The sequence below is a fragment of the Nuphar pumila genome, chromosome 13 (genome assembly GCF_984573655.1).
Source record: "Nuphar pumila chromosome 13, dmNupPumi1.hap1.1, whole genome shotgun sequence".
Lineage (NCBI taxonomy): Eukaryota > Viridiplantae > Streptophyta > Magnoliopsida > Nymphaeales > Nymphaeaceae > Nuphar > Nuphar pumila.
In genome coordinates, this window is record NC_143261.1 from 2381215 (window position 1) to 2406706 (window position 25492).

The 25492-nt window shown below is 38.0% G+C and overlaps 1 protein-coding gene across 1 annotated transcript; it reads left to right on the forward strand.

The window, feature by feature from the left end:
* On the forward strand, positions 1-25180 carry LOC149817493 (NADH dehydrogenase [ubiquinone] 1 alpha subcomplex subunit 13-B-like). The gene is made up of 3 exons (XM_089984257.1): positions 1-392; positions 24586-24657; positions 24742-25180. The coding sequence occupies exons 1-3, from the start codon at positions 178-180 to the stop codon at positions 24884-24886; spliced, it is 432 nt and encodes a 143-aa protein (XP_089840383.1). The 5' UTR covers positions 1-177; the 3' UTR covers positions 24887-25180.
* Positions 25181-25492: the final 312 nt, after the last annotated feature.

Below are 25492 nucleotides of genomic sequence, written 5' to 3' on the forward strand. Positions count from 1 at the left end.
GCTTCGGTCGAACTGCGGAGCAACAGATTCTTCATTCCTGAAGAGAAAGAAGAAAGGAGAAAAGTTGTAGAGTTTCTCCTCTCCGGCAATCCAAACTAGGGTTTCCTTTTGGTTTTCCGGCGACCGGAGATCGTTCTTGTTCCGCAAATCCGGGAGGTTTTCCGTTCGTCGGAGAAGATGACGGAGGCGATGATAAGGAAGAAGCCCGGGATGGTGAGCGTGAAGGAGATGCCGGTTCTTCAGGACGGTCCTCCTCCGGGAGGGTTCCCGCCGGTGAGGTACGCTCGCCGGATTCCGAGCAAGGGGCCGAGCGCGGTGGCGATCTTCCTCACCGCCCTCGGGGCGTTCTCCTGGGGAATGTACCAGGTCGGCAAGGGCAACAAGATACGGAGGTGAGATTCTCCTTTCCTTCTCACGATCTCTTCATTTCTGATGCACATGTGCGAATTCCAGGGTTTCTTGGCACATCAAACACCGGATTTTTTCCCAATTATGGTTTCCTAGAAGGCGTTCGATCTCGACGGCTATAGTTTCTTAGTTTAGTCACGCATTCTGGGGTTTCTTTCCACATCAAACATCGGATTTCTTCGATTAAGGTTTCCTAGAAGGCATTCGATTTCCACGGCTGGCTTAGGGTGTTCTAGAAGGCATTCGATTTCCGTGGATAGCGTTTCTTAGTTTAGTCGTGGATTTGATTTACCGGTCGCGTCGGTGAAGTTGTGATGCTCGTGAATGAGATTTTAGTTGTAAATATGCTGCTGCTTTTTTGGTTGATTCAGTTTGTTTTTCCTCTGAGTTTTGATTCTAGGGTTAGGTTTCTGTCTAATTTTCCTCCTTTTTGGTTAGTTTCGTTCTCATTGATGGAAAGAAGTTGGGAAATTTGTTGATACAGTGGAACTGTTACATCTTCCTGCTTTGATCGGTTTGCCCCAGTGACTGTGATCATCGTTCTACTTTCCATTGTAAATTCAAAAAATTGTGACGATTTCCCAATTGGTTGATGAATTCTGAAGTAGGCCATCTCAATGGTTTTAGGTGATTGAAAAGATCTATAACCTCATTGCATTTTTGTGGGATGTAGTGCAAAAGAAAACAAAGCTGACAAATTGTGTGATTCTTGGTAGGGTTTAAATCTTGAAGTTTAGAACCTTGAGTTTTTGGTGTTTGTGTTTATGGCATTATAGAATGATGTTCCAGGATGTTACCTCTAACCCTTTCTTTTTCCTTGAAAATTTTAATTCAGTGCCTTGTGAAGTTCAGTTAACTGACAACATTTGGATACGATGGAGCTAAAATCTGTTGTTGGTCATTGTAGATGAAGCAATTAATATTCGAACAGGAAATTCCAATGGAACAAACACATTGAGTCGATTCATCGAGCATATAGATAAGTTCATTTTGGCTGTTGAGCTTCCAGAAATAGTGATCAAAGTGATTTGGGTGCTCTCTTCAATGGTTGCAATCATTATTTGTGCCTTCATGAGCCACCATGTTTTGTTTGTTAAACATTCTACAAAGCGCCTGGGCGGTTCAAGTTTCCAAAGGCTGTGTTTGGAGAGCTTGTGTATGCAAAGTGTAAAACCCGGATTTCAAAGAGAAAAAAAAATTGAACCCAGGTTGGATCCGGATCCAGACCCGAGTCTTTCCCCCTCTCCCGTGCTTATAAATAAGCACCAGAATAGGGGAGGGGCGCCGCCCCCTCCCTGCCCTCTGTCACCTCGGTTTGCAGGGAGGGGCGATGCCTCCTCCTTGTTCCCTCTTCCCTACTCTCTCTGTCTCCTCGGTTTCGCAGGAGAGGGGCGTCGCCCCCTTCCCTGTTCTCTCTCTCTGTTTCGGTTTCGCAGGGGAGGGGCGCTGCCCCCTTCCCTGCTCTCTATCTCGCTCTCTTTCTCAGGACAGCTGGCAGGAGGGCATGCCCTCCTGCCGTCACATGGGTTTTCCGACCGGCAGGCAGGGGCGACGCCCCTGCTGCCTCCTCTTTCCGGCCGGCGAGCACGGGTGCGGCCTCTGCCCTCCCTCTCTGTCCGGCAAGCAAGGGCGCAGTCGCTGCCCCTGCCCTTCCTCTTCTTATGTCAGGCCGGCGGGCAGGGGCTGCGTCCCTGCCCCCTCCCGCTTCCTGATAGGCTGGCAGGCAGGGGCGCAGCCCCAGCCCCAGCCCCAGCCCCCTCTCTTTTTCTTCTGCTATTGGGCAGGGGCGCAGCCCCTGCCCTCCTTTTCCCTTCTGAGGACGGCGGGCAGGGGCGCAACCCTACCCTCCCTTTTTCGAGTTTCGCCCTTTGTGACCCAAATGCAACGCATGATTCTTACTGTTTTCTCCGTATGACAAACCTATTAGCGCACTCCATCAGCACAACAGACTCGACACGTGCACCAAGGCATGAGCTACTCATCACCTACACCCAGAGACGTTAGCAACTCCGACAATCTCCAAGGTAGGGAAAAGTTGCACAATATACAATAAAGGACAAATCTTAAAACTTGTGAATTAATATATATATATATATATATATATATATATATATATATATATATATATTACGCTTTTAATTCAAGGATGCAGTTTTGTGATCTTTATCATATTTTCTTTATGTCATTTACTTTGCCGTCACACTTTATTGCACGGGCTACTGCTTACGCATTTAATTTAAGGACACAATTTTGCGATCTTTATCATATTTCTTTTATGTCATTTACTTTGCTGCCACGCTTTATTGCACATGCTACTGCTTACACATTTAATTCAAGGACGCAGTTTTGCGATCTTTATCATATTTCTTTTATGTCATTTACTTTGTCGCCACGCTTTATTGCACAAGCTACTACTTACGCATTTAATTCAAGGACACAATTTTGCGATCCTTGTCCTCTTTCCTTTATGTCATTTACTTTGCCGCTGCGCTTTAATGCATAGGCTACTGCTTACACATTTAATTCAAAGACGCATTTTTGCGATCCTTGTCCTCTTTCCTTTCTTATATTTACTTTTTTGCCGCGTTGTAGTGCATAGACTACTGCTTACACATTTATTTAGTCGATGTGCAGTTTCGTACCTCGTGCAATGCTTATGCATTTATTTAGTTGAGGTGCGGTTTCATACCTCGTGTACTGCTTACGTACTTATTTAGCTCGTTGTGCGGTTTCGCATATCGAGTCTTGCTTTATACATTGTTGTTGCGCTGCAATGTGCACATGCTTGCATTGTTATATATGTATTATTCTTACATAAATGCAACCGCGTGGGACTCGCAAGAGCGTATCCAAACCTACATGTTTCCTACTTGCTCTTTTTCAAAAGACACAGGTGTGCGCAGGGACCCTAGAGTTTTAAAGAAAAAGTGATTCCTTACGAGAATCCAGCTTTCCAAATACATAGTTTTTGCAAAGCAAATTCTGCACACTCGAGGGTTGCGAAATTGCAACTAAATTTTTCCAAGCCGACACATTATGATGAAATGTTTTACAAGCTTGATTTTATATCCGATACGACCCGGATATCCCCGGTTGGGGCATGGGAATGTGTTTGAATGGGTTTTTTGCTGAGAAACCGATACCTCTTTTATCGTAAGCAATATCGCAAAACATGCACAACATGTTGATACTACGATAACTAGATGAGAGATTTGTGGCAATCTCGTATCGTGCAAATTGCACAATGTTATAAAAATAGTTGGAAAGACCAAATCATATCAAACTAAACTAAATAGTTGCATCGTTTCTTTTACGAAACATTGAGTTAGGGTTTCTATTGAGAAACCAATACCCTTCTTATTGTAGTCGTACTTTTAGACAGACACGACATGTTAGTCCTACGATAATTGGATGAGAGGTTTGTAGTAACATTGAAGCGTGCGAATGACACATTGTTGAAATCACATAATGGTGATGATCGCCTTCACAGACAAGATGCTCAAGTTGGTTTGAAAGACCATAGCATGTAGAATGGGTCGTCAGTTAAATAAAACTTGGCGCACCCATTCGTCTCTTGTTTCCGTCAAGGAAGAGGATGGATTTGTACAAAAACTCTGATAGATAAGTTGTTAACAACTACCCTTCAGACCAATGGCTCAGTGTCTCTAGTCATCGGAGTTAGGGGATGAGACTACTAGAGATAATCCTAGGTGGTAGATGCCATGGACTTCTGCAGAAGTTAAGATGCATCCGTTGCCACGTATACCTTTGGGGGATCATCTCTCGGTCACCGACCGTCTCTTTAAGAGCGGACTCAGCTAGCTATTTGGGATATCGAAAATACATGGCATAATAAACCCCCTGACTAGTCTCAATTGTTTCTACGTTTCGCTCTTGTGCGTACCCGTATGATAGCTAATATCAAAACAAAGTTATCTTGCTTACATCACTTGTTAAATTGCGTATCATGTATGAATTTGATGCATATGTTTGATTTGTTCACATTACTTGCTAAATTGTGTATCATACAACAACAACAACAACTACGCCTTCATCCCAAAACAATTGGGGTCAGCGATATGAACCAAAAAAGAAATTCATTTTGGGTCTTCCACATGAATCCTTTTCCTCCAATCATTTCTATCCAACGCCATGTCCTCGGTGAGGTTCAAAGCATTCATATCCTTTCCTATCATCTCCATCCAAGTCTTCCTAGGCCTACCCCGACCTCTTTTAACTAATATATTTTCCCATTTCTCCAACCTTCTAACTGGAGCATCATTAGGCCTTCGCCGAATATGTCCAAACCACCGTAAACGATTCTCTCGCATCTTATTTTCAATGGGCGCAACACCTACCTTCTTACGTATCTCTTCGTTCCGAATCTTATCTTTTATTGTATTTCCACACATCCATCTAAGCATCCGCATCTCAGCTACACTCATTTTTTGAATATGATGTCTCTTGGCAGCCCAACATTCCGTACCATATAGTAAAGCGGGTCTAATAGTCGTCCTATAAAACTTTCCCTTCAACCGCAATGGCATTCTACGATCGCACAGCACTCCAGTAGCACTTTTCCATTTCATCCACCCAACCTTTATCCTATGATTTACATCTCCATCAATTTCTCCATACTTTTGAATGATGGATCCCAAATATTTGAAATAATCATTCACCGGTATATCTTGCTCACCAAGCTTCACTACACTCCCATCACTACTTCGTTGCTTACTAAACCGACATTCCATATATTCAGTCTTACTCTTACTCAACTTAAAACCTCTAGCTTCCAATGTTTGTCTCCATAATTCTAGCTTAGCATTAACCCCAGCTCTAGACTCATCAATCAAAACAATATCATCAGCAAACAACATACACCACGGTACATTTTCTTGAATTGATCTCGTAAGCTCATCCATCACTATCGCAAATAGGAAAGGGCTTAAAGCAGATCCTTGATGTAACCCAACCGTTATCGGAAAATTGGTTGACACCCCTCCACAAGTGCGGACATTGGTTGCTAAATTGTGTATCATGTATGAATTAAATGCATATGCTAGAATTGTTGTATATTGTCTTGTGCACCTACCAATTTTTCATGAAACTGACTCATTTTATGACTTCAGGTGATAATTAGGTTTACGAGACGGGCGATGACACGATTGCAATGTGATTTCAAGATCCCACTATTTTTGTTGGCATTCCGCGTTCTAGATACATCTTTTGGGTTTTGGATTTTGGATAAGGGTTTCTTAAGGAATCCCATTTTGTATAAACTTGAAATTATCTTTTAATACATATGGTTTCTAAATACTGTTACGAAGATACAAATCTTTTGTGAAATAGAGGTTTTACGCTAACATGCCCAAGGTTGTCAACTTATCTTTTCTCGAAAATCGTTTCCATTGATTCATTAAAACAAAAACTCTGAAAAACAAAGAATTTTCTAGCCTCTTTCAAGCTATTCTAAAAGTTTACAAGTTTAAAATTTGTTGGCATTACAACTTGGTATCAGTGCTTGGGAAAACTGTGATTCTTGATCATCGAGCATCCGCATCGCACTGTAAGTAAAAGTTCTCTCTACTTGTAATTGAATTGAGTAGACTTAGACTAAATGAAAATTCTTGTTCTTTTATTTTGAAGTTTCTGCTTAAAGTTATGAATCCTCCTTCTGATGCCGAAAATGGCCAAAACAGTGGTACATGTAGGATGCGTGGCCGCTTAGTAACGAGTAGGGGTCCTTTCGTGGAAAGGAGCATATAGATGACGTCTTGGACAAACTATTGGGCTAACAGGCTGCCCCCACCTACTTTTATGGATGCTTGGGGTTTTGCACTACCTGCCATCTACCAAGCACCCTTAGCCGCAACATGGGCAGCTGTGTATTTTCGTGAGGACAGTCGGGTACCATCGCATGTACCGGTCAACCAGCATGCCACATTGGGCACATCAGAGGCGAAGGCCCCCCTGAATGCCCACGAGGAGTGTGTTTTTTGTGGAGAAGCAAGGCACACCATTGATGCTTGTCACCTCAAGGAAGGTTACGACAGAAGGGCATCGACAACTCAGGGACATGATGACACAACTTCCTCAGTCCAAGGTGGTTTGGGAATACCTGAGTCTGGTGGGATACTACCACACTCAACAGGCACTCAGGGCAATGCCTCACCTACCTACACGCCCTCACCTGATTCCCCGGTGTACACCCTGGCTTCACCTTTGTATTCACCGGACTCACCACATTACACACCCACAACACCCCTCCATAGGAAGGGATTCCCGAACGAGGATTTGCACCCCTCTCCTCCGCGCAGGTTTAGTCGCACGGGCAACAAGAGGGAGTATCTTAGACAGTTCACTAGTCGTCCCTGAGGGGAGTTGGTGTCCGTATTTTTGTTTAGGAGTCTGTGAACTCTTTTGTTTTGCGACTAGCTTTCCTTTTCTGCATTTCAACCAACATTGTTGGGTTTTTGTAAGCTGCTCACGCAAATATATGAATATAAATCTTTGGACTTCGTCCTTTTGAGTTTTCTTGAATGCCGATTTGTGCATCCTTTGTTATATAAAGGATGTTGCGAGGCACGAACAACAATTCGGTGAACGAATGGTCGGAACAACGAGGATTCGTTATGGATTCCCTTAGTACCCTTGCTGAGGCAATCTGGAGTCAGATTTGCCAATAGCAGGATCAAGTACCATTTGTCAAGACTGACCATCATACGACTATGACGTATGAGAAGTTCTTGAAACTTAATCCCTTGACTTTCGCTGGCAAGGCCGACCCCGAGATGGCCAAGAACTGGATCGAAGAGGTTGAGAACACTTTTCAAGTACTGCCAGTTCTGGACGACAAGAAACATTATTCGGGGCATGTCGATTGAAGGACAACACCCACAAATGGCTGAACCCGACCCAAGACATCCAGTTTCCAGAGGCCTCGATGATTCCTTGGGAAACCTTCAAGAGGGCTTTCTTGGAAAATTACTTTCCTTCTCACGCGAGGGACAAGAAGAAGGTAGAATTTTTAGAGCTTCGTCAGGGCAACACGAGTTTGGTGGACTATATCACCAAATTCTAGAACCTGGAGCGTTACTGTCCCAGTTGTTAAAATATATATATATATATATATATATAAATATTTATATATACATATATGTGTGTGTATATATATATATGTGTGTGTATATATATATATATATATATATATATATATATATATATATATATATATATATATATATATTCTTCTTTATGTTTTTATATCAAAATACCTGATAGGGGTATTTTGGTAATTTTGTTATACATTTTATTTTTTCTTAGTTTTTTTTTTCTTATTTTTTGTATTTTTTCTCTTTTTTATTTTTATTTTCTTTGTATTGGGACCAATGGGAATATGACTCTTGGGCTCCCCAACGACTATAATGGGAGCCCCAATGGCCCCCTCTCAAGGGTCACCTTTCTTCTATAAATTGAGGGGTTCTCCCTCATGTAACGTAGCTTTGCTCTCTCTCTTTTTCACTCATTAATAATATTTTCTTTGCCTTTTGGCATTTACCCCTTAGTGGGTTTTGTGTATTGTGCACATTATGTGTTGTGCTACTTGGCTCTTTGTTAAACTCTTTTTGAAGAGTTCTCTTATCATTTGTATTTTCGCATTCTTCGTTACATGGTATCAGAGCCAATTTGGTTATTTGTAATCTTGGAAGTCTTTTTGAAAGACTCTTGCGAGCTCTCTCTCATCTCTACCTTTTTTCGTCATCACGGAGCATAACACAAGAGTGAAGCTCTCCGTCAAGCTCAACGGATCAAATTATTTAATGTGGGCATTGGCGATGGAGAATCACCTTTGTGGAAAGAAACTATGGGGTTTCGTAATGGGGACCACTCTTGAACCGACATTGGAGTTCACCAAGATCGAAGGTGATGTGAAAAAAGCTCTTGATGGTGAGGATCATATTAAAGCAATCAATGAGCATCAAACTAAGGTAAAAGATTGGGAAAGTAACCACGTCACGAACAATATTGACAAAGATTTGTGCCAACATTGCTAAATTTAGACGTGCCAATGAAGCATGGTTTTTTCTTAAGGGTATGTATAACCAAAATGATCTACCTAGATAATTTTTTTGTCAAGGAAAGATTAGATCCACTAAACAAGGGGACATGAGTGTTCAATATTATTTTAATGCTTTGTCTCTCTTTTGGGATGAACGTGCTCTTCTTGAGTCCAAGTGGGTGGCTCCGAAAGATATTGAATTAAGAAGAGAACAAATTGAAAATGAGCATTTCTTTCAATTTCTTCACGGTCTTAGACCGGAATTTGAGCAATTAAGGGCATCCCTTCTTCATTGAAGCAAAGCCTTACCTATTGAAAATGCCTTTACCGAAGTATGCCAAGAGGAAACACGTCTTAGTATGACTCATAAAAGTGATGAGATCTTAGCTGTTACTAGGACATGATCCAATGTTAAGCCGTATAAGCCTCCCCACTTTGCCAAAAATAATGGCTTTAGAAAGGGTGTTATTTGTCACTATTGCAATAAACTAGGTCATATCAAACCAGTTTGCCTTAAGCTTAAAGGAAAAGTGGCCACGATTGAAAATGTCCAAAATAAAGAAGAAGTGAGCAACAATGGAGGAGACATGAAAGACACTCTAAATCAAATATCGAAGGCACTTCAACATCTTCTTAAGTGTTTCTCTAATTCGGGTGCCGCTATCTCAACTTCCTCATCTCCTCCAGGTATGTGGATTTTGGACTCTGGTGCTTCTTTTCACGTGACACCACATAAAAATATCCTTTCTAATGTCTATTTCACCCCCATAACATCTTATGTTTCAACGGCCGATGAGACTTCTTTGAAAATTGAAAATATTAGAACACTTGATTTAAAACATTCTCAAGAATTTTTTGTTTCAAAAGTAAGGGTGGTTCCAAAAATCAACTTAAACATATTTTCGGTCTCTCAAATTACCAATCAAGGTTGCAAAATATCTTTCACCTAAAGATTGCACCGTGCAGGATCTCCAGTCAGTGTACCTGATTGGGCGTGTTCTCTACCCTCCCTCTTTGTCCGGCGGGAGGGGCGCAACAACTGCCCCCTGCCCTCCCTCGTTTATGTCAGGCCAGTGGGCAAGGGCTGTGCCCCTACCCCTCCCACTTTCTGACAAGCCGGCAGGCAGGGGAGTAGCCCCTGCCCCCTTTCTTTTTCTTCTGTTGTCGGGCAGGGGCCACTTTTTCCTTTTGAGGATGGCAGGCAGGGGCGCAACCCTGCCCTCCCTTTTTCGAGTTTTGCCCTTGGTGACCCAAATGCAATGCATTATTCTTATTTTTTTTACAGTACAATGAACCCGTTAGCGCACCCCATCAATGCGTGCATCGAGGCATGAGCTACTCATCACCTACGCCCGGAGACGTCAGCAACTCTGACAATCTTCGAGGTAGGGGAAAGTTGCACAATGGACAATAAAGGACAAATCTTAAAACTTGTGAATTAAAATATATATATATATATATATATATATATATATATATATATATATATATATATATATATATATATATATATATTGCGCATTTAATTTAAGGACGCAGTTTTATGATCCTTGTCATCTTTTCTTTATATCATTTACTTTGCCGCCACGTTTTAATGCATATGCTACTGCTTATGCATTTAATTAAAGGACGCAGTTTTGCGATCCTTGTCCTCTTTCCTTTATGTCATTTACTTTGCCGCCGCGCTTTAGTGCATAAGCTACTGCTTACGCATTTAATTCAAGGACGTAGTTTTGTGATCCTTGTCCTCTTTCCTTTATGTCATTTACTTTGCCGCCGCACTTTAGTGCACATAATACTACTTACGCATTTAATTTAAGGACACAATTTTGCAATCCTTGTCCTCTTTCCTTTATGTTATTTATATTGTCACCGCGCTTTAGTGCACAGGCTACTGCTTACACATTTATTTAGCCGAGGTACAATTTCGTACCTCGTACCTTATGCATTTATTTAACTGATGTGCGGTTTTGTACCTCGTGCACTTCTTACACACTTATTTAGCTCATTGTTCGGTTTCACACATCGAGTCTTGTTTTATACATTGTCGCAACGCTGTAATGTGCACAAGCTTGCATTGTTATATATGTATTATTCTTACATAAATGCAACCTCGTGGGACTCGCAAGAGCGTATCCAAACCTACATGTTTCCTATTTGCTCTTTTTCAAAAGACACGGGTGTGCGCAGGGACCCTAGAGTTTTAAAGAAAAAGTGATTCCTTGCGAGAATCCAGCTGTTCAAATACATAGTTTTTGCAAAGCAAATTCTGCACACTTGAGGGTTGCCAAATTGCAACTAAATTTTTCCAAGCCGACACATTATGGTGAAATGTTTTACAAGCTCGGTTTTATATCCGATACGACCCGGATATCCCCGGTTGGGGCATGGGAATGTGTTTGAACAGAGTTTCTGCTGAAAAACCCATACCCCTTTTATCGTAAGCAATATCGCGAGACATGCATAGCATGTTGATACTACGATAACTGGACGAGGCATTTGTGGCAATGTCGTATCGTGCAAGTTGCACAATGTTATAAAAATAGTTGGAAAGACTAAGTCATGTCAAACTAAACTAAATAGTTGCATCATTTCTTTTACGAAACATTGAGTTGGGGTTTCTATTGAGAAACCAATATCCCTCTCATGGTAGCCGTACTTTTAGACATGCACGACATGTTAGTATTATGATGATTGAATATAAAAGGTTTGTGGTAACCTTGAAGCATGCAAATGACACGTTGAAATCACATAATGGTGATGATCGCCTTTACAGGCAAGATGCTCAAGCTGATTTGAAAGACCAGAGCATGTAGAATGAGTCGCCAGTTAAATAAAACCTGACACACCCATTCGCCTTTTGTTTCCGTCAAGGAAGATGATGGATTGGTACAAAAACTCCGATGAACATGTTGTTAACAACCACCCCTCGAGCAAATGACTCGGTGTTTCCATTCATTGGAGTTTGGGGACGGGACTACTAGAGATATCCTAGGTTGTAGGTCCCATAGACGTCTGCAGAAGTTGGATGCATTCGTTGCCACATATGCCTTTTGGGAATCCTCTCTCGGTCACCAACCATCGCTTTAGGAGTGGACTCAGCTAGCTATTCGGGGTATCGAAAATACATGGCATAATAAACCTCCGGATTAGTCTCAGTTGTTTCTATATTTCGCGCTTCTGCGTACCTGCAGGACAACTAATATCGAAACAAAGTTATCTTGCTCGCATCACTTGTTAAATTACGCATCATGTATGAATTTGATGCATATGTTAGTTTTGATCACAATACTTGTTGAATTGTGTATCAAGTATAAATTAAATGCATATGTTAGAATTGTTCTATATTGTCTTACTTGTGCACCTGCTAGTTTTTTTATGAAACTGACCAATTTTATGAGTACAAGTGATGATTAGGTTTACAAGACGAACGATAACACAATTGCAAGATAACTTCAAGATCCCACTATTTTTGTTGGCATTCTGCGTTCTTGATGTAATGAGATGGACTAAATCCTAGAACGTCGCTTATGGACAAGCAAGAACACACTTCAATCAAGTAGAATACTTGATTGAATCATCCAAACCACCCTCACAAGGGTCATATATATTATTGTGTGGAGGAACTCTCCAAAAGAGATAACAAATGCAAGGCCTTAATGGCCTATTTATACACGAGCAAGAGAGGCAGCAACTCCAAGTGGCTGTTGTGGCTGCCCCCAACGGTCACATTTGTGACTATTGGGGGCAGCTCCAACAACTATTTGAAGCTGTCCCCTTAGTCTGAAAACAGCCAAAAAAATAAATAAATACAAAAACCAAAGAAAATAAAAAAGGAGAATAGTCAGCCCCTAATGGGCTGATGCCTATTACAAGAAAAGACCGAAATACCCTTGATGGGTATTTCAGTTTACATAGAATATAAATACATATATGTATATGTATATGCATATGCGTATATGCATATCTTAACACCCCCCCTCAAACTTATGGTGGAACAACTGAGAGTTTGCCAAGTAAGAAGTGAAATCTAGGCGACGGTAGCGCTTTGGTGAAGAAGTCCGCGAGTTGATACTTTGATGGAATATAAGGCAGTGTGATAGTCTTTCGCATAAATTCTTCACGAACATAGTGACAATCCATTTCAATGTGTTTTGTCTTCTCATGGAACGTATGATTGCTTGCAATATATACAACGCTCTTGTTATCACAGCATAATCTGGAGGGCTCTATTATGTGAATTCCTAAATCCTTCAGTAATTGTCGCAACCATACTAACTGAGACGTAATTGTTGTCATGACTCGATACTCAACTTCAGTTGAGGAAAGAGATACCTTTTGTTGCTTCTTGCATCACCATGAGATTAGGGAGTCACCTACAAAAGCACATAAACCAGTAGTTGAGCGTCTATCATTCACATCCCCTCTCCAGTCAGAATCAGATTATGCAATGACTTCTAACGAAGAAGATGATGACAAAAATAATCCATGACTTATGAAATTCTTAATATATCTAATAATTCTTATTACAACACTCATATGTACTGTAGTGGGAGCATGCTGAAATTGACTGACAGAATGAATAACATGAGAAATATCAGGACGAGTAATAGAAAAATAAGATAAAGCTCCAATCATTTGTCAGTATGGGGTTGGATCTTGCAGAGGTTCTCCATCATCTTTCTTCATTTTTGCATTTATGACCTCTGGAGTGGCAACCCGTTTTTTATCTGAGAGTCCTGATCTCTCAATGATCTCTGCTGCATACTTAGTCTATGACAAAAAATAACCATGAGGTGAGTAAGCCACTTCAATTACAAGAAAATATCGTAAAAAGCCAAGATCTGTCATATCAAAGTTGTCTTTAAGCACATCTTTGATATAATTTACTCCCTTCTTATCATCTCTTGTGATTATTATATCATCTACGTAAAACAACAATATAACTATCCCTGCATTGTAAGACTTAACAAACAACGCAGTGTCAATAAAACAAGATTTAAAATAAAGCTGGGTCATCACATTACTGAACCTATCATACCAAACTTTGGGAGCTTGTTTTAAGCCATATAGGGCTTTTCGTAGCCGAATAGTTTTTTCATGTGCTAAATTCTGGTGGAGGATCTATATAGACCTCCTCATCCAGATTACCATTAAAAAGACAATTTTTATATCCATTTGAAATATAGGTCATTTTTTAATTGATGCTATAGAGATAAGAGTTCTAATAGTCGTCATTCGAGCAACTGGGGCAAAGGTTTCATCGTAGTGAATTTCATATTCCTGACTGTATCCCTTAGCATCCAATATAGCTTTATATCTTTCCAATAACCCATCACATTTAGTTTTTATTTTGTAGACCCATCTGCATCCTATAGTTTTTCTTTCTTTAGGTAATGTTTGGATTTCTCAAGTTTTTGCTTTTTCTAAAGCTTCATGGTAAGATGATGGTTCTGTATATGAGTGTAGAGCCATAAAACATGATCTATACCTAGGTTCAAAGGAATCATATGATACAAATCTACTAGGGGCTTTTGAAATTCTTACCGATTTTCTAATACTAGTAGAATCTATATCTTGATTTTGAGAATATCTTTCTAAAGCACATGGTGGGTGATCTTCGGTACGTCGAGTATAGGTTTGTATGTTATTATGAAATATGTCATCGTTTACATTCTCACTTGCATTATGAGTGTCTTCATTTTCACTCTCATGCTAATCATGAATGTTTTCACACGTTTCATGTTCGTTGACAAGGTAAAAAAGAAATGAATAATCATAGTTTTCTTGAATTTTTTCTTTGATAAAACCATTTTCATTTTCAAGTAACATTTCGTGAAACATATAATTTGTTTTGTTCTATATCATAACACCTATATCCCTTTTGATTTTCGGTATATCCTAAAAAGACACAAGGGACTGCTTTTGGGGAAAGTTTGTCATTCTTATGAGTAAGAACAAAACATTTACATCCAAAGACTCTCAACCTGTTATAATCGGGAGATGTTCTAAACAATTTTTCAATAGGGGATATATTTTCAATATTTTTTGAAGGCATTCTATTTATCAAGTAAACTGTCGTAAGAGCGGCTTCAGGCCAAAACACTTTTGGAACATTTCTTGATATAAGAAGTGTTCTAGTGGTCTCAACAATATGTCTATGCTTTCTTTCGGCTAGTCCATTTTGTTGAGGAGTGTATGGGCAAGATTTTTGATGAATAATCTCATTTAGATCAAAAAAGTTTTTGAATTCTTTTGATACAAATTCTCCCCCGAAATCAGATCTAAAAATTTGAATGTTGGTTTTGAATTGAGTTTTTACATAGTAATGAAACCTTTTAAAGCATTCAAATACTTCTAATTTTTGCTTAAGAAAAAAGATCCAAGAATGTCTACTATAGTCATCCACAAACACAACATAGTATGATACCCTGCCTTTGAATATAACAGGAGCCGATCTCCATACATCCGAATGTACTAACTCAAATAAATTTTTTGATATAGTGTCTTGGCCCAAAGCGTAAAGCTTTAATTTTGCCAAAAATGCAATCTTCACAAACAAAATCTTTTTCTTTATAGTTAGTAAGAAATGAAAACAAATGTAATTTAGACACACTAGGATGCCCTAATCTTTTGTGCCAATTTTTTATGTCTTTCTTTTCCACAAAATTACAAAAAGATTGTTTTGATAACTCAAGATTGTTCATTACGTATAGATCTCTTCTTCTATGGCCTTGCCCAATCGGCTTCTCGGACAGAAGATCCTGTATTAAACAATTATTAGATGAAAATAATACTTTGCAACCATGATTCGTAATTTGTGAAACAGATAAAAGATTTAAATTTAATTTTGGCACAACTCTAATATTTGGTATGTGAAACTTTGGTTGTTTTTGAAAAATCCCAAAACTTTTGATTTTTAAAGATGTTCCATCGGCATTTGAAACATAAGAATTATTTGGGTTAGAATGACATTCGGATAATATGGACTTGTTTGGTGTCATATGAAAAGAGACACCGGAATCTAAAATCCAACAAGTCTTATCAGGATCACCATTTGTGGATACGGCCGCTCCCGAGAAGGAAGAGGCTTGAGTTTTGATCATTGGTTGTAGCGCCTCCATTAGTTGAGCCAATGATAGTGAGCCGATGCATTTGGAGTCATCTACATCATTCCTTTCAACCGAAGCAACTCTCTTATAATCTCGGTGATCCTTTTTCTTTCTTTCTTTCTTTTGGGACAAAAAGGCTTGATGTGTCCCGGTTCATAACAATTGTAGCATATGATTTTGTCACCCTTTTTGTACTCATGATCACTTCTTTTGTCACTTCTTTCATAGTTGTTGGGGATTTTTCCTTTTTCATTCTTTATAAAATAAGGAGGTTTGTAACTCCTAGTATGATTACCGGGCTTTGATATAGCAAGCACAGTTTCTTCATCCTTTGAGGCGGATGACTTCTTTAATCTATTTTCTTCCATAGTCAATTCCTCAAGAGTTTCGACTATTGATGACACACCTCCTCTATGAAGGAGAGCGGACTTAGTTCCCTCAAATTCGGGCCTAAGCCCATTCACAAATTGGTAGAAATGCTCCGTTTTGATTTGATTTTCACGGAGTTCTACATCTTGAGGGCAATGCCATTTTGGGTCAAAAAGAGTCAATTCATCCCAAAGGAGAGAGAGTGCATTGTAATATTCTCTAATACTCATCTCTCCTTGAGTCATAGACTCATAGTTCTCACCTTATTTTGAACATTACATATGTGAGAAATATCTTTAAGACTATATATGTCTTTAAGATATTTTCATGCGTTACTAGCGAAATCAAATTTCGCTAAACTATAACATTTATGAATATCCACACTATTGAGGAGCCATCCAATTATCTTGGAATGACCCATCCTCCATTTTTTCTATTTTCTCTCATGATCGGAAATGACTTTAGACATTTCCTCTCCTTGAAGAGCCACTTCTTTTTCATTCTCAATTTTGGTGAGAATGAGTTTGGGTTCTTTTTCGGTACCATCCACCAAATCTCATAAGCCTTTTTTCTATATTTTGTGCTTTACTATGGATGCCCACATCACATAGTTTGTATAATTTAGGCGTACGAGAATGAATACGATTACTTCCCTTTCATTCTCCATTCTTTTACAACAAGAAAAGAGAGAGGAAAGTGAGAAAAAGAAATACAAGGTTTGCTTGAGAGGTGGTGCGCTTTCCGATGCAACAATTCGTTGTTTTCTTCAAGCTCACAATCCTCCTCCTTTTGATGCTTATCACAATTTCTCCTCTTGGAACAACGCTTCAATGACTCTAAAGCTCTGATACCATATAATGAGATGGACTAAATCCAAGAACGTCGCTTATGGACAAACAAGAACACACTTCAATCAAGTAGAATACTTGATTGAATCATCCAAACCACCCTCACAAGGGTCAAAAATATATATATTATTGTGTGGAGGAACGACAACTCCAAGTGGCTGTTGGGCTGCCCCCTAAGTCTGAAAAAGCTGACAACAACCAAAAAAACAAATACAAAAACCAAAGAAAATAAAAAGGCGAATAGTCAGCCCCTAATGGGCTGATGCCTATTACAAGAAAAGACCGAAATACCCCTGATGAGTATTTCGGTTTATACATATATGTATATACATATGCGTATATGTATATCTTAACACTTGATACATATTTTGGGTTTTGAATTTTGTATAAGGGTTTCTCAAGAAATCCTATTTTGTATAAACTTGAAATTATCTTTTAATGCATATAGTTTCTAAATGTTGTTACGAAGATACATATCTTTTGTGAAATGAATGTATTACGCTAACGTGCACAAGGTTGTCAACTTGTCTTTTCTCGAAAATCGTTTCCGCTGATTTACTAAAACAAAAACTCTGAAAAACAAAGGATTTTTTAGCCTCTTTTAAGCTATTCTAAAAGTTTACAAGTTTAAAATTTTGGAGCGTTACACGAAATCTGTTGTTTCAAAAAGGCCTTAGACACAAATTTCCTTGTTGTATAGTGGGGCACTTTATCTTTTTTGAGGCTTGCATATAGGTGAAGACATCCATACCACATCGTGCAGGAGCAAGGGAGACCATTCCAACTCAACAGCAGCCCTAGTCTTTGGTTGATAGATGCCCTACCATTGGGGCAAATAAGCAAAAGGTTAGTATTTAACTTCTTGGCCATTTAGGATTCCTATCCCACAAAGAATGGATTGGGGAGGAGATAGTCTGAGAAACAAGCAAGTTTTTCCTTTTGGATTACAACAGTTTCGAGGATTTCAGACGGAACTGGTTCAATCTATTGCACCATCGGTAACATGACTGCAAGCATTGAACACTTTTAGGCACAGATTAGTTGACATCAATAAAGTGATATGATGTATATGTATCTTGTCTTAGTCCACAACATATGGCTGCCTCACTGCATTCATTTATCCTTTCTACTTTTAGTCTTTTGATGCTTATGAACTATCTCTTTTTCCTGTTACGTGTTAAAATGTAAATTATAACATATATATAATAATATTATTATAATATTATATTATTATTATTATATATATTATATATTTTCTTTTATTATTTTTATTTTCTTTTTAGTATCTAGTTCAATAGGAACTAGATTCTTTATCCAGTCAAGTTCCTAGTTGGACTAGGAACTTGACTGAGTTGTAGCCGTTGGACGGGAGTCCAACAACTCTTTTTGGGAGAGCTCAAAATGAGCTCTCCTCCCTTCCTCTTCTTTGTATAAATAGGGGTGAATCCCTTCAATGGATGAATCAATGCTTCTTAAGCATTTTGGTTATAAATAAAGATTTATTATTTCTTTTTTGTGATCTTTCATTTATACCCTTTTTATGGGTTTTGTTCGAAGTGTCTTTAATAGACGTTCTTTTGAGAGATTCAAGTGCTTTTGTGGAAGACCATTATTTCATTACATGGTATCAAAGCCATGGAGATCTTAGATTTTGAAAACTTCTGCCTCGTTTTCTATGCCTCACTTGCAAAAGGTGTTTCATCACCTTGTTCGTGGCTCAATAAGGCTCTTTTGAAGAAATGAAGCAATTAAAGATTTTTTTGCTACAAAAATTTGTATTATTTTTTATTCATCTTCTCTCTTATACTTTTTTTTCTTCTTTTCTCTTCTCTCATCTATTCTTTTCTCACCCTTGTAAAAGATGGATGACAATGATAAGATCACTATCATACCCATGAAACTAAATGATACTAATTATGTAATGTAGGCTTCGATTATGAAGCATCACATTTGGGAAAAATGGTTATGGGGTATAGTAGATGGTTCCGATTCGGAACCTAAACTATCTCTCACTAAAATGAAGGGTGATAAAGAAGTTTCTCTAACGGAAGGAGAAAAGAGTAAGGTTTTAGACACTTATGAAAAGAAACAAAAAGAGTGGAGGATAGGACATACAAAAATGATGTCATGGCTATAGACATTAAGAAATGCTCTAGTCTTGCTAAGTTCGAGCATGTCGATAAGGTTTGGGAATACCTTAAAAATATGTATTCCCTTAAAGATATTGCACATGCATGCAGTTTACAAGACAAAGTTCGGACAATGACTCAAAAAGATAAAACCATTCAGAAATATTACAATGAGTTGTCCGAACTTTGGAAAGAGTTGGCTCTTCTTGAGCCCAAATGGCATTGTACTGAAGATATCGAGCTTCGCCAAAAGCAACTCAATATAAAATATTTCTATCAATTTGTTAATGGTTTGAGGCCGGAGTTTGAATCCACCAAGTCCGCACTTTTATATTATGGAAAAGTTTCTTCTATCGTTAAAACTATCGAAGAACTCACTATGGAGGAAAATAGACTTAGAAAGAACACTTCAAAAGTTGATGATGACTTCGTTCTAGCTGTGCCTAGACCGAGAAATCATATACTCACTTACAAACCGCCTCATTTTGGTAGACAGAATGGTGACTTTGACAAAAGAAAAGTCATTTGTCATCATTGTCATGAACTGGGGCACTGTAGGCCTCAATGTCTAAAGTTAAAAAGAAGAGAATAAAAAAGAGTTGCGTCCGTTGAATTTGAATCAAAAGATCAAGATGCACTTGTATCTATGGCTCAATTGATGAAAATCCTTCAACGTCTTCTCAAAAGGGCATCTTCCTCAATTGAAGCCTCAACTGAGCGGTTGTTGCATATTTCTCTGATCTAGGTAACTTTCTTTGGCTTTTAGATTCTGATGCTTCTTTTCACGTGACCCCAAATATCAATAACCTATCCGAATGTTTTAAAAATAACTCAAGTGTGTCAAAGGTTTTTACAGCTGATGGTACATCTCTTGAAATAAAAAGAGTAGGATGTTTTGAAAATTTTCAAAAATCCAAAAAGTTTTTTATCCCAAAAGTTAGATATATCCCTATACTAAATTTAAATCTTTTATCTGTTTCTCAAATATCTGACTATGGGTGTAATATCTCATTCTCTTTTCATGGTTGTTGGGTACATGATCGCCAATCAGGGAAGCTGATTGGGGAAGGCCATAAAGAAAGATGACTCTATTACATGGACTTTTTGGAATTGCCCAATAATGCATTTTGCAATAATGTTTAGAAATTAGAATTAGATTTATGACACAAAAGACTTAGCCATTCTTACATGTCTAAAATTCAACATTTTTCAAGTTTAAGAAAATTTTGTAATTCTGAAAGTTTTTTTTGTAAAGACTACATTCTTGGCAAAATGAAAAGATCACTGTTTCATAGTAGAACTTTTGTTTTTTCTATACCACTTTGAGTTAATACATTCAGATGTTTAGGGACTTGCACCAATTGCTTTTAAAGGTGGTTATGCATATTATGTCATTTTTGTTGATGACTTCTCTAAACATAGATTTGTTTTCTTAAACATAAATCTGAAGTTTTTACTCACTTTCAAATATTTCATAAAATGGTTAAAAATAAATTTCAAAATGATATTTTCATCTTTCACACTGATTCAAGGAGAGAGTTTATGTTCAAAGAATTCAAAGACTATCTAAATTTACAAGGCATTACACATCAAAGATCATGTCCACACTCTATAACAAAACGACCTAGCCGAACGTAAACATCAGCACATTATGAAAACTACTAGGACCTTGTTAATTGCAAATCAAGTTCCAAAAGGGTTTTGGGCTGAGGCTGCCCTAACTACTACCTATCTCATTAATCGAATGTCATCTTCCTTATTAAAGAATATAACTCCAATTGAAAAACTTGTCAATTTGTCTCCTAACTATTCTAGACTAAGAGTCTTTGAATGCAAATGTTTTGTGTTCATCAACAAAAATGACAAACTCTCTCCTTGTGCAATCTCATGTGCCTTTTTTAGGATATATCGATAATAAAAAATGCTATAGGTGTTTTGATTTTCAAAATGAAAAATTGTATGTGTCAAGAAATGTATCTTTTCTAGAAAAAGAAAGGCTTCTTTGAATTCGAAAAACCAAAGGATGTCACTGAATATTTTTTTTTAATTGATCTAACTTCAAAATCCAATGAATGGGATCGTGAATGTGACTTTGACAATGATCAAAGTCCTATAGATATTGAACATAATGTTGATAATGGAGAGCAAACCCATAGGGATGTTACTTTATAATATTCAAGACGTAGAGAGCAAAATCTCTCATGTGCTTTAAAAAAGTATTTCGAAGTTTGACCCAGAAGGACGTCTAGAATTTCTAGACCTCTTGGTAAATTTGTGTCTTACGAATCTTTTTTACCCACATATAGGGTAACAATTGCATTAATTCAATCATATGTTAAACCATCATCCTATTCTCAAGCCAAAAATCATGTAGAATGGATAGAAGCTATGAGAACAGAATTAAATGCATTATAAAAGGCTGACACTTGGACCATTCAAGATGTTCCTTCAGGTAAAAAACCTATAAGTTGTCGATGGGTTTATAAAATAAAAATAAAAAATAAAAAATGATGGAACTCTGGAAAGGTATAGGCAAAAGGGTATGCCCAAGAGTATGATATCGATTATAAAGAAACCTTTGTTCCTATAACTCATATGACTACTGTCAGAACTGTAATAGCTTTGGCCTCCATTAGAAAATATCATATATTTCAAATGGATGTCAAAAATGTTTTTCTAAATATGAACTTTATTGAAGAAGTATATATGAAAGCCCTGCCTGGTATTAGTATCCCTAAGGGTAAAGCTCTTCGTCTGGAAAAAGCTCTTCGTCTGAAAAAAGCTCTTTATGGTCTTAAACATACACCAAATGCATGGTATGACAGATTTAGTCATGTTATGCTTGATATTGGTTTTTAATCTTGTTTAACTGACACTGCTTTGTTTATTAAGAAATTTGATTGAGGCATCATTATTCTACTATTATATGTGGATGACATGATCATCACCGGAGGCGACAAACAGAGAGTTGCAAATATCAAAACTCTTCTTAAAACTCATTTTGAAATGACTGACTTATGTTTATTAATATATTTTTTAGGCATTGAAGTTGCTCATTCCCTTCGTGGGTATTTGATATCTCAATCTAAATTTGCTTTTGATATTGTTTTCAGGTATGAAATTACAGATGATAAGAAAGTGGACACTCCAAAAGTTATCAACGTTAAAATGAGAATTGATGATCCTACTCCTTACAAACAGCTTATCTGATCACTTTCTTATCTTTCTATTAGTAGGCTAGATATAGCACATGCTGTTCACACAGCTAGTCAGTTTCAGCATGCTCCTCACCTCTGTCCATATGAGAGCAGTTTTACGTATTATTAGATATTTAAAGTCCTCTCTTTTACAAGGGCTTTTCTTGTTTGCTTCATTGTCATTAAATTTAATTGCATATAATGATGATGATTGGAGAGATGATCCCAATAATAGGCTATCAACCACTGTTTTTTGTGTGTTCTTAGGTGAATCCTTAATTTCGTGGATATGCAAAAAGCAACAAAAGATTTCTTTTTCCTCCACTGAAGCTGAATACAGAGCCATGATAACCACCATTATGGAAGTTGTTTGGCTCAGACGATTGCTAGTGGATATGGGTGTTGAAGCGATGTAAGCTTCAAAAATGTGTTGTGACAACAAAAGTGCGATCTACATTGCAAGCAATCGAATATTTTACGAGCGCACCAAACACATCGAAATGGACTGTCACTATGTTAGAAAGGAATACTTATATGAAACCATTGATCTGCCATATGTTACATCAGAGTATCAATTAGCAGACTTCTTCACCAAGCCTCTCGATGCTCTCATATTTTACTTCCTCTTAGACAAACTTTCGCTTATTGTACCGTAAGTTTGAGAGAGAGTGTTAAAATGTAAATTGTAACATATATATAATAATATAATATTATATTATTAATATTATTTATATTTTTCTTTTATTATTTTTCTTTTCTTTTTAGTATCTAGTTCAATAGGAACTAGATTCTTATCCAGTCAGGTTCCAAGGAACTTGACTGAGTTGTAGCCGTTGGACTCTAGTCCAACGGCTATCCAACGACTCTTTTAGGGAGAGCTCAAAATGAGCTCTCCTCCCTTCCTCTTCTTTGTATAAATAGGGGTGAACCACTTCAATGGATGAATCAATGTTTAATAAAGATTTATTATTTTATTTTTGTTATCTTCCATTTATACTCTTTTATGGGTTTTGTTTGAAGTGTCTTTAATAAACACTCTTTTGAGAGATTCAAAGGCTTTTGTGGAAGACCACCATTTCATTACAACATGATCACTCACTCAGCCTGGATTTACTAATAGGTGTTGGTTTCTTAACACTCAAGAGTACTTTCATTGTTCTAAAACCTTCTTAGACTTCATTTGGAAACTGGTAGTCCAATGGAGATTATGCATTTGAAAAAGTGTCAGGCAGCTAGCACCTCTAGGTGTTGGTAGCTATCAATTCCATTCTTTAGTGTAAGTACAAAGGAGAGAGGACCTCACTTCCCATCCCAGCTGCATAAATATCCATCCCAGCTGCCAGTTTCCAAGCATCTACCTAGTTTGACCATGTTTTTACCAATTGCATTAACTCCCTTCCCAGCTACTAGTTTCCAAACAGAGCTTTAATTGTCTTGGTAGTTTTGGATACTGGACACGAATACACAATTTTTTTGGAAGCTAGGATACGAGGACACAATTTATATATATATATATATATTTGATGTTTAATATATGAAAATATATTTATTAAAGATTAAAACAATATTAAAATAATGTAAGACGTGCTGTGATGTGTCACATGACATGACCATCTGTTGGTACCTTGTCACCTAGACATAGGAGACTAATAAACATGTCCCTGTGACATAGGCCATAAGTTCCTTGGTACATGTTGCTCTTTAAACAGTGGATTGATGTTACTTTAGAGATGGAATTCTTAAGTACCGATAAGGTGCACCTACACCCATCTAGTAGAGACTGGAGAGTGACACCATAGATTTTTCATATATGGTCTACATGCATTTTTTAATGGAAAATGAGTTTTGGATAATGTGATTGTCACATGCCTGCAGGTTTACCATGCACTTCAAAATCAACGGCCCATAATGTACACAAATTTCATGACTTGAAAATTTGTTTTTTCCCTCTAAAAATACAATTTAACGTGTGATATCTAATAGATAAACTATGCGGACTGCAACTATGGAGTCAGATTTTTGTTTTGTTTTGTTTTTTGAAAGAAACTATGGAGTCAGATTGAGCAGATGCTGCTTACACCCATGATTTCCAGCTAGGTGAGCATAGGTGCATCCAATCATCTATATTGCACGTAGTCATGCTCGATTCGCTCAAGTGTGTCACAGCCATGGTATACTCTTTTCCAGCATCGCTTCCGTGTTGTGTTTGGCCAGAAGCTTGTTGGGTGTAACCCCCCATCATGGCTGGTGTTTCAGCCAATGGGATGCTGGATTGAAGTTGGTGAGAAGGATGGGTTTTTTCTGGGTCAAGCAAGGTTTAAAATTGATTTGTTTGCTGGTATAAAGGGTATTCCCGAAAAAATCTTGATATCGCCAGTTTTTCATGAATGGCTATATCCTATTTGTTTGACTCATATACCATACATCAAGTAATTCTAAATATCAAAGTGTTCAAATAACCAGGGAGCTCAAGGAAGAAAAATTTGCTGCACGCAGAGCTCTAGTTCCTGTGCTTCAAGCAGAAGAGGACGAGAGGTATTAAGTGGAAAGTGGTTTGTCGTTTTTCCTATGTGTCATTTTCCTGCCACTTCATTTTGATGCGTATCTGGTCTTCCACAGGTTTGTGAAAGAATGGAAGAAATACCTGGAAGAAGAGGCTAGAATAATGAAAGATGTTCCTGGCTGGAAGGTGGGCGAGAGTGTCTACCACTCTGGGAAATGGATGCCACCTGCTAGTGGCCAGCTTCGTCCTGAAGTTTGGTGAGAATACTGCTGGTTGTGCCTTTGCTTATGTTTGATATTTTTTATTGAACGAACCGTTTTCAGTGTTTATGCTCTCTAAGAGATTTGGAATTCGGGCACTTTTTTGGCCTCTTTCTTTGGGGCAATCAAGAACGGTCTGAATAATCATACAATAGTTAATAATTCTCATTAGTTATGAATACTTGGAGTGCCTACGGGCACTCAGTATCTGTCCACCCCTTTGGTGCTATTACCTATTGCTGCTCATGTTGTTACGACTGTGGTTTCAGTGATTTTAAAGGTTTGGGTAACTAAATCTAGTGGATCCTTTGGTTTTCTCGCCACTACGAATGACTCGATATAAAGTTGCCTAACTTCCTCTATGTAAACTAAGCTTCAAGAAATAAAGAAAATTCTGGCAAATCTATATTGATACCTACATCTGTTTGGATACAGGGTCTAGGCAGCCATTGCTATCTCTTGCTATTTAAGGCTGACGTTGAGGATGCCTGTATGAAACGGCGACCCAAATACCTTACCTCTTTGGTTACCTTACCCCATAGAAAACTCAAGAGAGCCTCCGATTGAAGTTCATGTGATTTCTGAAACAAATTAGGCTGTTTTGGAC

Bases quoted from the DNA above. Each gene is read 5' to 3' on its own strand.
- LOC149817493 (XM_089984257.1), top strand. From the start codon at position 178: ATGACGGAGGCGATGATAAGGAAGAAGCCCGGGATGGTGAGCGTGAAG. The intron at 393-24,585 runs GTGAGATTCTCC...TCAAATAACCAG, and splicing joins AAGGGCAACAAGATACGGAG to GGAGCTCAAGGAAGAAAAAT. The intron at 24,658-24,741 runs GTATTAAGTGGA...GGTCTTCCACAG, and splicing joins CAAGCAGAAGAGGACGAGAG to GTTTGTGAAAGAATGGAAGA.